Below are 14,087 nucleotides of genomic sequence, written 5' to 3' on the forward strand. Positions count from 1 at the left end.
ATTTTAAAATATATGAATTATTAGACCTTAATAACTCATTCGCGGTAAATGCCAGACATACAGAATGGCTGAACTTTGCTAGGGTAGGGTGGACTATAATTTTCTCGGCCTTTGTGGGAGAGCTAATACGATGTGTGTTTTGTACCTCTGGCGATCCACAGTCGCACTCTTCATCTCCTTCGCGAATTCCATTCCCGCATTGAGCGTTAATTGCCTGTGTGAAAAAGTGGGTATATAATGAGCAATTAAAAATTCTTATGGACTCTATGACTCTTGTTTGAGTTATATGGAGTCTTTTATATGTCCATGCCATAGTGCAAGTGCAAGCCGTAGATTTTTTTGCCAACAGAATATTATAAAGTGACTTTGAATATTACAAAAACATTTCAGTACTAACAGAAATCCGTTGCGGGCTCCACTTTATAGAACGACTGGTCTTGGGCTCCCTGTGTTTAAACCATATTTACCTGAGTAGGGACATTATACAAACACTTGTCATTAACGTTTTTCAAACTCTCCATGCTGCAGTTTGAGAAACCAGCCACACGAGTCCTGGCGAGTAAATCAAAGTGAAAAATATTAGGGATGATGAGAGAAAAACCCACTGGATTCGTATTCAGATTTACCGTGTTCACTATGTATTTTTTCACACCACAAAGACGCTAGCGCCTAGCCAAGATTGGCGTTGGCGTAATGTTTTTAGCGGCTGGGAGGGACTGTGAGGTGCCACATCTGTTTTGTAATGGAAATTTTACTTATATGGCTGTATTAGAAAAGCTGAGCGTGCTTCAATTCAGACATTTGACGCGCATGTGATGAACACGTGGTTTGAGTGTCATGGTCACGTGGTTTGTATGTTATGGTCAAGTGATGAGCATGTGGTATTTCCTTACTTGTGTCCTCCCATGATGCATCCCCTTGGCGTAAGACATTTGCAATATCCTGTAATGATAACATTTCGTAATTAATTCGCCACTGTTGCTCCAAAGCTTTCTCTCAATTTGCCCCATCATTCCCCGTAAACCCCTTCCTTCCCCACCCCCTATATAACAATTTAGTAACTATATAACAATATAGTAACGTAACTCTCCCTACTCCTGTTATGACTAAACCCAGCTGCCCCTCATCTCCCCTAACCCCCCCCCCCCCCACCCCCCAAAAATATATATATATATATATATATATATATATAACAAACAGAACAATCCCTTACCGCTGTCATGACTAAATCCAAAGTTGTGCCCCATCTCATGCGCCACCACTATCCACGGACCAATCACACTCCCGGAATCCCACTGCAACAGAGCATGCGCATTCACGATTGAAAGTTTGCATAATAATCATAATCAATTTTTCCATCGTTTTTTGCAACCATCAAAATCCGCATTGATTCATGTGTATGCAATAAGCGAAAAGAACGGGTCGCACAAAGCCACGCAGAAATAATACATTTTTTTTCTAAACCTAAATTCGTTTTCAACGTAAATTTTGACAAGCCGACTACGAATATTTCAGTAAGCATGAAGCTATGAAGCACCTACAAATCTATAAAGGCTCCCTATAGCTACTCTTCTCTATACCTTTCAAGCTACCACTGTGGTTTCGCAAACGATAGTTCGGTAAAGTCTTACCCTGTTTACACCAGCAGAGTTACCACCGCACATTCCAAACACCCACGCCATTCCGATGACCCCATCTATCCATCCTTTGTGACTAGAGCAATAAAATCATTAGGCATACCATGCAGTCAGAGAAGGTGCGGCAACCTGCGCCATGGTGTTTTGTGTTTTATAATTATTTGAAACATTCACGTTAATCATTATTGCTTTTCCTCTATCACTTCGCCCCTTGCGATGTCAGATGAGGGTGGTCGATTATGGGAGGCAGGTGTATTGGAGCTAAACTCCACAAATAGATCACTCCTTATATGTTTTGCATAATATTGCTCACCCCTCCCCTTCAAATTAAAGGAGAAAAAAAATCATTCTTTAGTCACGGGAGTCCCTCGGTCATACCAAGGAGGGTCTGCATGAGATTAAAATGGTCCGGCTCTTAAAATATCCATTTGGACTCTCATTCAGCACTTTTTTTCTTCGTCTAAAGAAAGTAGCGCTTGATTTGGCTCCTTCTCCTTGTGGATTTGTCGTTTGTTTTTTCTTTTCTTTGTTTGTTTGTTATTTTTTGCACGAGCTCTCCATCAACAACATTTATATTTCCCTTTTATAAAGTCAGTGATTTATTGCCTTGCTGAAAAGCAATGTAAAATATCTAATTGCCCCTGATGTTCATTATACGTTTACGGGTATTGTATACTAAATCTAAACATCAGTAACTAGACCCTCCTAACAGGCCCCGGTCCTCCTACCGCAAGCTGCATTGTATAATTTATGTTCTCACCTGATAAACTGGGCGTTATCTGCCGATATATTTGGTCTGATCTCTGCGTTGAGATAATCTCGGAATTTGCCGAGCTCTGCCCCCCCTGACTCCTGTCTCTCCATTTTGTCCCCATCTGTCCAAATCTCAACGTGCTTGATGACTAAACGGATGTTAATACGCTGGTAGATCTGACAGACAAATAATCGCTTGATGCTTTTACTTACCACTTACTGTAGACAAATGATTGTTTAGTTTCTTATGACCGAAGGATATTTCTGGTTAGTATCGACAGCGCTTTACGGTCAAGGCGAAAAGACTGAAACATTGAACATTTCCTGTGTCCACTAATGATGACAGAAAAAAACATGTGACATAGTGACGGTGCTATAATTGTGTGCGTTACTGACCAAACTAAAGATGATACATTTCGAATGTTAGATTCAAACGTCTTACTAGGGCCACCGAATGCTCGCAGTTTTCGGCTAATGCTCGCATGCTCGCGTAAATTTTTCCGCCTAAAAATGCTCGGTCTCGCATAAAAAACGGGGTGCTCGCCAAAGACCGCATTCGGGAGCTTTCTTTTTAGCGCATTTTATTTTTTATTTTTGCGCGCTTTTGTGTAATCTTACCGCATCTACTGCATTAGTCAGGGTGATGATCTTATCAATCACGATTTGAGTGTCATTGTTGTAGCGTTGGTACTGAAACAAAATAAAATCACAATAAACTACATGATGATGATGATGACGACGACGACGACGACGATGATGATGATGATAACAAATCTTTTTTAATTTATCAATATCAAGCGATACAGAAAACAATGCTTTTGTATAATCAAGATCGATGGAAATTCCGTACTTACGACAATTTATCAATATCAAGCGATACAGAAAACAATGCTTTTGTATAATCAAGATCGATGGAAATTCCGTACTTACGACAAGGTTATCGACGACGAAGAGAAGTTCGTTATAGCGTGTTTCATTTGTAGTCAGGAATTCGTAGTAGAATTCGTCTATGTTGGACACAAGCTCACGGCGAACCTAGTTAACAAGCACATACGTCGTCACCCTTGGTCATAATATGCTGGACTCTCGCAGTCCATTTTTAACTATTTATTATTCACAGAAAATGGAAATGGTAGTGTATTTAGGGGGGTAGGGAAAACAGACGCCCACGCCCGCCACTTCTCATCCCTGCCTTCTCCAGACCCTGCTAAGTAGCTATGGTAGCTTAACACATCACAGGGCGTGACGTAGTACTTATACAATGAGTATAGACATGAATTACGACCACCCCCCCCCCCCCCCCACAGAAGCAGATGCTATTAGAGACCGAGCAAGGGTCAGCTTGAGTGAGTGCGTATTGCGCTTGATCTCTTATATTCTATCAATTTTATCGAAAACGTTTTACCCTGCGGACATGAGAGCGTTCAGCGGATGGATGTAATGCATCATATGCATCATTATCTTCATGATCATGATTTCCTGTGAAAACAAAAGAAGTTAAGATTTCCATCAATTTATGGCGCATCTCAGTGGTGGTTCCAGGGCGTGGTTCTACATGAGTCGGGGCTTAGGGACCCTACAATACAGATACTTGAATCCTTGCTATCCCGCAATTCTATGTCGAGAATGATTTGGTTTTTGGTTTCATTATTTCAGGCATAAATAAAAAAATATTTTTCGCAAGGGAAAACAGTTCTCTCTATATGTTGTGCATGTTTTGTTGGTTTCCAAGAACTTACCGCATTTTCCGTGCTTGAAGGGATCCTCTTCTGGCGCGACGTACATCTTGTGTGCGCCAGGTTTCTATGAAAATTAAAATGTATAACTTGTATCAACAGCTTTGTGTCATCGAGCTTGGGCGTGTCTACCAATAGGCTATGGAATATTCATGTTAGCCCAACACAAAATGTAAGAATATGAGAATTAAGGTACATCATTTATAGCGTCTTCTAGAAGTATTGTCACATCATAATATAAGATATCGAGAAATGGAAGGAGGCCGGAGGTTTTTCAAAAAGAAATGCAATGAGTAGCGAGGAATGATTCGATTCCTTGACAGCAATCTTCCGTCTTTCCCTGTAGCGTCTAGGGAAACCGATAGAACAAGACGGCAAGAAAATGTTTATGGGGTTCATGGGGCATTCATTGTAACTCAAAGGGGTGATTTTCTCGTGAGCATACGCCTTTTCTTGTCACTGCCATTTTCATGATGAATACCAGTTCAGTGAGAGGTTCAGTAAATATATAATTATTCGTTTTGCATACACACCTTTGGGTCGTTCTGTGGCTCAATGTGGAACGTTTGTTCTCCGTCATCCACCATACCTCTGATAAAATGAAAATACATCAATAGTTCAATCAGAATTATCCACGATATAAGCCATACGGTAGTCATAACGTCATACCTTAGTCCATTACAAGTGTTGAGTACAACAAGAGAATCGGGTTCTCCACGAATGCTACCCTGGTAATGGCAGTGGTCCGCAGAGACCTGTGGACAAGCACGAGATCAGTACACTTGGCGCAAACAAATGGGGCAGGGATTTTCGTCAACCGAAAAGAGTAATGTGTAGTCCCAGAAAATATCCATACCCCCCCCCCCTCCCATTGAGGGGATTGGAAATTCCGGGGGGTGGGGGGGTTAAAACGCCCAGGAATTACCAGAGGGGAGAGGGGGGGGGGGGAATGCCCTTTTTCCTTAACAGTAACTGTATTTATTTTTTTCCAGGGGTTTGGAAATTCCAGAGGAATGGGGGTCATACCTCCGATACCCCTCAATAAGGGGGGGGGGGGGTATGGATATTGTCTGGGGTGGAGTGGCAAATTGGTGATCATGTCTGTAAGTGGCAAATTGGTGTTCATGTCTGTAAGTGGCAAATTGGTGTTCATGTCTGTAAGTGGCAAATTGGTGATCATGTCTGTAAGTGGCAAATTGGTGTTCATGTCTGTAAGTGGCAAATTGGTGTTCATGTCTGTAAATGGCAAATTGGTGATCATGTCTGTAAGTGGCAAATTGGTGTTCATGTCTGTAAGTGGCAAATTGGTGTTCATGTCTGTAAGTGGCAAATTGGTGTTTATGTCTGTAAATGGCAAATTGGTGATCATGTCTGTAAGTGGCAAATTGGTGATCATGTCTGTAAGTGGCAAATTGGTGATCATGTCTGTAAGTGGCAAATTGGTTGTCATGTCTGTAAGTGGCAAATTGGTGATCATGTCTGTAAGTGGCAAATTGGTGTTCATGTCTGTAAGTGGCAAATTGGTGATCATGTCTGTAAGTGGCAAATTGGTGTCCATGTCTATAAGTGGCAAATTGGTGATCATGTCTGTAAGTGGCAAATTGGTGATCATGTCTGTAAGTGGCAAATTGGTTGTCATGTATGTAAATGGCAAATTGGTGATCATGTCTATAAGTGGCAAATTGGTGATCATGTCTGTAAGTGGCAAATTGGTGATCATGTCTGTAAGTGGCAAATTGGTGATCATGTCTGTAAGTGGCAAATTGGTGTTCATGTCTGTAAGTGGCAAATTGGTGATCATGTCTGTAAGTGGCAAATTGGTGATCATGTCTGTAAGTGGCAAATTGGTGTTCATGTCTGTAAGTGGCAATTTGGTGATCATGTCTGTAAGTGGCAAATTGGTGATCATGTCTGTAAGTGGCAAATTGGTGATCATGTCTGTAAGTGGCAAATTGGTGATCATGTGTCTGTAAGTGGCAAATTGGTGTTCATGTCTGTAAGTGGCAAATTGGTGATCATGTCTGTAAGTGGCAAATTGGTGATCATGTCTGTAAGTGGCAAATTGGTGTTCATGTCTGTAAGTGGCAAATTGGTGTTCATGTCTGTAAGTGGCAAATTGGTGTTCATGTCTGTAAGTGGCAAATTGGTTGTCATGTCTGTAAGTGGCAAATTGGTGTTCATGTCTGTAAGTGGCAAATTGGTGTTCATGTCTGTAAGTGGCAAATTGGTGATCATGTCTGTAAGTGGCAAATTGGTGTTCATGTCTGTAAGTGGCAAATTGGTGATCATGTCTGTAAGTGGCAAATTGGTGTTCATGCCTGCAAGTGGCAAATTGGTGATCATGTCTGTAAGTGGCAAATTGGTGATCATGTCTGTAAGTGGCAAATTGGTGATCATGTCTGTAAGTGGCAAATTGGTGTTCATGCCTGCAAGTGGCAAATTGGTGATCATGTCTGTAAGTGGCAAATTGGTGTTCATGTCTATAAGTGGCAAATTGGTGATCATGTCTGTAAGTGGCAAATTGGTGATCATGTCTGTAAGTGGCAAATTGGTGTTCATGTCTATAAGTGGCAATTTGGTGATCATGTCTGTAAGTGGCAAATTGGTGATCATGTCTGTAAGTGGCAAATTGGTGATCATGTCTGTAAGTGGCAAATTGGTGATCATGTCTGTAAGTGGCAATTTGGTGATCATGTCTGTAAGTGGCAAATTGGTGATCATGTCTATAAGTTGCAAAATGGTGATCATGTCTGTAAGTGGCAAATTGGTGATCATGTCTGTAAGTGGCAAATTGGTGATGATGTCTGTAAGTGGCAAATTGGTGATCATGTCTGTAAGTGGCAAATTGGTGATCATGTCTGTAAGTGGCATAATTCCAGAGATGTAGGGGGCGGTCCTACTAATCACCACTTGGTCACAGCCTAAATATGCAGCAGACAACTTAATTCCAGCATTTATGTCTATTTGACGCTTCACTCTTTCATATTTTGTTCGCATTTTACCCAGACCAGCCTTGTAGGTACTCTTGGATAAAGGTGACAAGGAAGGAGTGAGGAGAAGGACAAGTTACCTTTGACAATACTTCAGATCCGTCTTTTTCAAAATGACGCAGAGAGAATGAAGGGTGAATGAGCTTTCTATATAAAACAGCAATATCACGTTGTTATGGATTTTGACCATCCATTAACAAATTTAGGTACACATTTAAAGGTTATCATAAGAGCAAATTACGAATAATACCATCAATATGTTTCTGATCTATCGGTAACTACAGCCAAGAGAGCATGCTCTCTTGCTACAGCTTAGTTCGACCCTCTGAATTTAGAGGTATATAATCGAGATTGTAAAAAGTAGCGCCCAATTCAGCATTTCAATATTGTATATTAAAAATATAGGAACGTACTTATTCCGTTTCACATCTATGATCATGTTTCTCTTAAAAGCGTTTAATGAGAAACTTGCTTCATCCTCATGACCATTCTGAAAAACAAGAGAAAGAAAGAGTGAGCCTTGTTGGGTAAACAAATAAACGACTTCATGTCATTGCCATTGCGTGAAAAAAATATCCAGGGATATTTTGTGCATCCCAATTTATGCGCGGGTGACTAAGGCGCCTTTGTGTTGCACTTTCTGTTTATTTCATTACATTTTCTTCTTTTTCTTATCTTAAAAAAAGATGACTGTACTATTACTTTGATTTTGAACAGAAAGGTTTAGTGAATGTTGTACATTAATGGCGTCTCTTCCGTGTTCCCGGGTCCATCCATCATTCTAGTTTGAGGGGGTTCTCCTAATTTGCGCGGGTTCTCCTAACGCCCGTACCGCTGACAAATGGTGTTCTGTTACCGAAGTCGCTATAACATATAACATGCCATAAACTGCTGGACGTTAGAAACAATAATATCGTCCTGTTTAGGGCAGCGTGATAAAATTCGCCACGTTTTGTAGGGACTATGGTGGTTCACCTTGGTTGAAGTGGACAAGATATGACTATCGTGACGCTCGTGGTGCCTTCTGGGATAGATCACCTCTGATTTTGCCTTGATGGTAGCTCCTTAACAAAACGTTAAGGGTAAAAAGAATAAATTCGGTGTTTCTGCGTTTTACATTTGTGTTAGGGTAGATGGTTGTTCTATGTTTTCATTCTTATAAATCATGCACGAATTGTTTGCGAATTGTTTGATTACAGTTGCATTTGTTAAATATAACTGAATTTTTTACGTACAAAGCAGGCAAAAGTAATGTCATATTACGTAACGCACTCACTGACACACTGCGTGGTTTATAATGTGTGATAAAATAGACCCTGACCAGGGGCGGATACAGGGGGTGGATTGGGTGGATATCCATCCCCATATTTGAGTAAAAAAAAATTGAAAAGTCATTCTGTTTGAAGAAAATAAATGTCCGAGGGACGGAAGGTACTGTCCATTTTCTTTCACCTGCTTGACTTTGCTGACGCGACAAACAGCGTCAAAAGTATTGTAAGATCTATGTAGCGACGTACCAAGAACCACTTGATCAGTTATAAGCCGTCTATCCGGCCATTATCCACCCCCTATTTTGAAATTCCTGGATCCGGACTATTTTTCTCATGACCCATAAAATGTATTAACACTTTAAATTCATAAATGAACTTTCACCTAGGTTTATCATAACTAATTTTCAAGAGCACAACTAAGGAATTATATAACGATTATATAAAGATTATTATAAATATTTTGCTGTGGTGTAAACAAAATGCCCCAAATGTTTCTTATGTGGCATTGAAGTAAATAAATATTAGACATCCTTTACCATCAGATGTGCCGTAGAGACTCGCCAAAATCAGTACTAAGCAAATGTTGAAGTCCATACTGCAACAGACAGGAGAAATAAGGGAAATAAAAAAAATCTGACTAAAGTACTAAACTAATTTATCAGCAACAGAAGCATTGCTGTTTCGCGTGCCCCTAAAAAGTACCTCCCACTTGTAACACCTTACATATGCTCCTATTAAATACATCTCACTAAGCCCCGCTTGTCACTAAGAGATATTATCTTTTTTTAAGGAAAATCATGCTCTAGTATGTTTGGTATATCAAAGTACCAGAAATAATATCTACACTTCTTAATAATAGCGATAAAAAAGTTAGCGCAAAGCAGACGAGCCTCTTACCTGGTCATTTGGTGGGCTTTACAGCTAATGACAACTATGATCCCAGTGAAATGCGCTGATATAGCACTCATACGTGTAGCATAGTAACCATTTTGCTCACAAGGCACGCAAAAGATAAGAGACAGTCCGCGAAACTTTTAAAGAAAAGCTCTAGATGAAAAGGGGGGTAGATTAGACGTGGGAACGACCTTCTTGGGGGGTTTGCAAAATCAAAGACCGTGTGAGAATATTGGGGTATTGACACCTGCCAAGCAGTACGCTTTACAATCGTGTCAAAATATATTTGGAGGTTATTAAAAAGTCAGAAAGAAACTTTGTTGACAAACATCTGGGGCGAGTAAGAGGTCAAACAGAGATGATCAATACTGCTCGGGGTATGCTTACCGAAGTGCAAATGTGTAAATGAAGTTGCTATCTGTATCATTTCAATTCGAGAAGAGTTAAAGCCTATATGGTGAGGTGATATAAAAGCAGTTTAAATTATTCGAAATAATTTCATTCGTTCTTCTTTTACGAAGTGGAGCGAGGAGGAAAAAAGAGTTTTAAGCTCTCATTAAAATGGTCAGATAAGATTCTCCTGTAGACTGATATTGTTATAGCTATCTATCTTTTTTATTACCTCGGTCGTAAATGAAAGTTCTTCCCTTTCTCTTCTGTTTTTAATAAAAACAACCGTATGCATTTGGTTGTTAAAATTTAAAAGTTATCAAAATGAAATCTTGGAAATCTCGAGCAATTGAAAACAAATTCATACTGTAACTAACCTAAACCTTTCTCTTTAAAAAAAAAAAAACAACCGTACGCATTCGGTTGTTAAAATAATAGTTATCAAAATAAAATCTTGGCAATCTCGAGCAATTGAAAATAAATTCATAGTACTGTAATAAAACTAAACCTGCACTAGTCCAAATTATTAATGTTATGCAGATAAAATGTTTAAGCACAACTATTACATAGAGAACAAGCTACAACGACAAATCTTAGGTTATCTTATTTGTAGCCCAGTAACCAGGTTATCTGTGAGGCATCTCGATGTGCAAACATCACGAATTCTATAAAAATGGCTTTATATCCCGCATGGAAAAGAGATAATTGAAAAGTTATTTGCTTGTTATTTTAGCAAAATTGCCACGCTAAAATTAAATTCTAATAAGAAAAGTTTTTTTTTTCTTTTCAATTGATTAAAATAATTTACGCGTGTTTGAACAGTTTGGACATGAGAGTGAAAATAGTTTCTTATTATGTTATTTTGCGCGTTATACTTATTACCAGAATTTTCTACTGAAATTGTAGTTTCTAAATTAAAGACCGAAAAGGGTTGTCAAATTACTTGTTTTTTCAAGTTTTTGCCTTCCGTACGATCAATATATAGTAATCACGAAAGCGAGTACCCTTTGTCGTCTATCGATAAAGAGGGTAGGATTGGTGGGAGGACTGGCTGGGGTATGGATTCTTTTCCGGGTCGTACAGCGCCTAATATTTGCGAGAGTTTACCACGTTCTTATTGCGCGCATCAGGCGCAGAGTTTTTTGGTTGCCACCGAGGGCGTGTCAGTGAAAAATTGTGATTTTATGGGGTGTTATGGGTGAGTCTGTCTTATGTGGCGTTGGTGTTATTGGTGAGTCGGCTATATATAGTGACCAGATGTTGTCTTATGTGGCGTTGGTGTTATTTGTGAGTCGGCTATATATAGTGACCAAATGTTGTCTTATGTGGCGAAGGTGGTATTGGTGAGTCGGCTATATAGTGACCAGATGTTATCTTATGTGGCGCTGGTGTTATTGGTGAGTTGGCTATATAGTGACCAGATGTTATCTTATGTGGCGCTGGTGTTATTGGTGAGTTGGCTATATAGTGAGTAGATGTTATCTTATGTGGCGCTGGTGTTATTGGTGAGTTGGCTATATAGTGACCAGATGTTGTCTTATGTGGCGCTGGTGTTATTGGTGAGTTGGCTATATAGTGACCAGATGTTGTCTTATGTGGCGTTGGTGTTATTGGTGAGTCGGCTATATAGTGACCAGATGTTGTCTTATGTGGCGCTGGTGTTATTGGTGAGTTGGCTATATAGTGACCAGATGTTATCTTATGTGGCGCTGGTGTTATTGGTGAGTTGGCTATATAGTGACCAGATGTTATCTTATGTGGCGCTGGTGTTATTGGTGAGTTGGCTATATAGTGAGTAGATGTTATCTTATGTGGCGCTGGTGGTATTGGTGAGTTGGCTATATAGTGACCAGATGTTGTCTTATGTGGCGCTGGTGTTATTGGTGAGTTGGCTATATAGTGACCAGATGTTATCTTATGTGGCGCTGGTGTTATTGGTGAGTTGGCTATATAGTGAGTAGATGTTGTCTTATGTGGCGCTGGTGTTATTGGTGAGTCGGCTATATAGTGAGTAGATGTTATCTTATGTGGCGAAGGTGGTATTGGTGAGTCGGCTATATGTGACCAGATGTTGTCTTATGTGGCGCTGGTGTTATTGGTGAGTTGGCTATATAGTGACCAGATGTTGTCTTATGTGGCGCTGGTGTTATTGGTGAGTCGGCTATATAGTGAGTAGATGTTATCTTATGTGGCGCTGGTGTTATTGGTGAGTCGGCTATATATAGTGACCAGATGTTGTCTTATGTGGCGCTGGTGTTATTGGTGAGTCGGCTATATGTGACCAGATGTTGTCTTATGTGGCGCTGGTGTTATTGGTGAGTCGGCTATATAGTGAGTAGATGTTGTCTTATGTGGCGAAGGTGGTATTGGTGAGTCGGCTATATGTGACCAGATGTTATCTTATGTGGCGCTGGTGTTATTGGTGAGTTGGCTATATAGTGACCAGATGTTGTCTTATGTGGCGCTGGTGTTATTGGTGAGTCGGCTATATAGTGAGTAGATGTTGTCTTATGTGGCGCTGGTGTTATTGGTGAGTCGGCTATATATAGTGACCAAATGTTGTCTTATGTGGCGAAGGTGGTATTGGTGAGTTGGCTATATAGTGACCAGATGTTGTCTTATGTGGCGTTGGTGGTATTTGTTAGTCGGCTATATATAGTGACCAAATGTTGTCTTATGTGGCGAAGGTGGTATTGGTGAGTCGGCTATATAGTGAGTAGATGTTATCTTATGTGGCGTTGGTGTTATTTGTTAGTCGGCTATATGTGACCAGATGTTGTCTTATGTGGCGTTGGTGTTATTTGTGAGTCGGCTATATATAGTGACCAGATGTTGTCTTATGTGGCGTTGGTGTTATTGGTGAGTTGGCTATATAGTGACCAGATGTTGTCTTATGTGGCGCTGGTTTTATTGGTGAGTCGGCTATATGTGACCAGATGTTTTCTTATGTGGCGTTGGTGTTATTTGTTAGTCGGCTATATAGTGACCAAATGTTGTCTTATGTGGCGAAGGTGGTATTGGTGAGTTGGCTATATAGTGACCAGATGTTGTCTTATGTGGCGCTGGTTTTATTGGTGAGTCGGCTATATAGTGACCAGATGTTGTCTTATGTGGCGTTGGTGTTATTTGTTAGTCGGCTATATATAGTGACCAAATGTTGTCTTATGTGGCGAAGGTGGTATTGGTGAGTTGGCTATATAGTGAGTAGATGTTGTCTTATGTGGCGCTGGTGTTATTGGTGAGCCGGCTATATAGTGACCTGATATGTCTCTCTTACTGTATGCAAGTATGCTCGTATAAAGCTTACAAGACTGCTTGTGACGCTAACGATGACGTCACACACCACGTGACAATCCTCCTGAGCTACATGACATCATAGCCTGATAAGTGTGAAATGGTTACGAACCCGGCGAAAGGACATAAAATGAAAGAGCATTGTTCATGATTGAGCAAACCAATCGTATAGTACAAAAAAACATATTAACGAGGTTTATGAGTTCACACATTTGGAAAGAAATTGTTTATTGATTTATTTGAGCTTTGTCCTAATAACTTTGCTTGTTTTTCGCCATTTTGACGTTCTGAACTCTACACGACGCCGCCTCTCCTGCCTGCTGTGGAGGTAGCCCACCCCACCGCTTTTCTGGGAGGATTTGTTTGTTACATATAAAATTTAAAAAGTGTTCTAGCGCATGGGATATAGACAAGAACAGAAATGGAAGGGAAAAAGGTAAAGCCATAAAAAGTACTAATAACTAATAGAAAAATGGGGTAGAGTCAACTGTCCGGGAATCGAACCTCCTCAGATCAGAAAAGACGAGAGAAAAAAATAGACCATACTTCCAGACATACGCTGAAACGCCGTATGGCAGCATAAAGCTTTACGGCTAAGCTGAAGATTTCGGCCCCAGCACCGCTATCCAGCGAACTGTACAACACAAAGGAACCTGAGGTACCCGCGCATTAATGGGGAGGCAATAACCAGGATCCCAGGCCTGTCTTAGTCGGTTACGCCACGCACAGCTCGCTAAGATGTACACTGAAAAATATCGGGGTCTTTTCCATGCTTGCGTCCCTTGGGATTTATCGTATTGCAATAGTAATGTGGTAACTCTGTCATCATGCACAGTACGCTGTGACCTCGTAATAGTGTTAATATATAATAATATATTTCTCTTGCTTTGCTCTGGCGCGCACGTGCATATGACATCTTTTGTGTTGCTTTTTGTTCTCATTTGTTCAGTCGCGCAAGTGCGTATCTTTCGTGCGTCTAAAAAAGGTTTGTTTGCTCATTTTAGACAAAAAGTGGAATATTTAGACGTTCATATTCTTACACTTGCATCGCCATCGGCCACGAATAAGGGAGTGAATAAGGCAAAATAAGGGAGTGACATAAAATTGTTTCAGTACTTTTTT

The 14,087-nt window shown here is 40.3% G+C and overlaps 1 protein-coding gene across 1 annotated transcript in view; it reads right to left on the reverse strand.

Annotated features, from left to right (window-relative positions):
- LOC5514577 overlaps positions 1 to 9,497 on the reverse strand; it is a 31,361-nt gene extending 21,864 nt beyond the window's left edge. The window contains exons 1-17 of the mRNA XM_048728572.1: positions 9,285 to 9,497; positions 8,924 to 8,982; positions 8,092 to 8,180; positions 7,530 to 7,606; positions 7,197 to 7,263; positions 4,796 to 4,881; positions 4,660 to 4,717; positions 4,130 to 4,193; positions 3,796 to 3,869; positions 3,321 to 3,425; positions 3,009 to 3,080; positions 2,398 to 2,567; positions 1,632 to 1,713; positions 1,214 to 1,295; positions 894 to 942; positions 468 to 552; positions 146 to 214 (exon numbers count right to left, since the gene is read on the reverse strand). Of these exons, the coding sequence (XP_048584529.1) occupies positions 146 to 214; positions 468 to 552; positions 894 to 942; positions 1,214 to 1,295; positions 1,632 to 1,713; positions 2,398 to 2,567; positions 3,009 to 3,080; positions 3,321 to 3,425; positions 3,796 to 3,869; positions 4,130 to 4,193; positions 4,660 to 4,717; positions 4,796 to 4,881; positions 7,197 to 7,263; positions 7,530 to 7,606; positions 8,092 to 8,180; positions 8,924 to 8,982; positions 9,285 to 9,355 (1,359 nt within the window). The 5' untranslated portion in view covers positions 9,356 to 9,497. The remainder of the gene's footprint in view (positions 1 to 145; positions 215 to 467; positions 553 to 893; positions 943 to 1,213; positions 1,296 to 1,631; positions 1,714 to 2,397; positions 2,568 to 3,008; positions 3,081 to 3,320; positions 3,426 to 3,795; positions 3,870 to 4,129; positions 4,194 to 4,659; positions 4,718 to 4,795; positions 4,882 to 7,196; positions 7,264 to 7,529; positions 7,607 to 8,091; positions 8,181 to 8,923; positions 8,983 to 9,284) is intronic.
- Positions 9,498 to 14,087: the final 4,590 nt, after the last annotated feature.

Source organism: Nematostella vectensis, chromosome 6 (genome assembly GCF_932526225.1).
Source record: "Nematostella vectensis chromosome 6, jaNemVect1.1, whole genome shotgun sequence".
Classification (NCBI taxonomy): Eukaryota; Metazoa; Cnidaria; class Anthozoa; order Actiniaria; family Edwardsiidae; genus Nematostella; species Nematostella vectensis.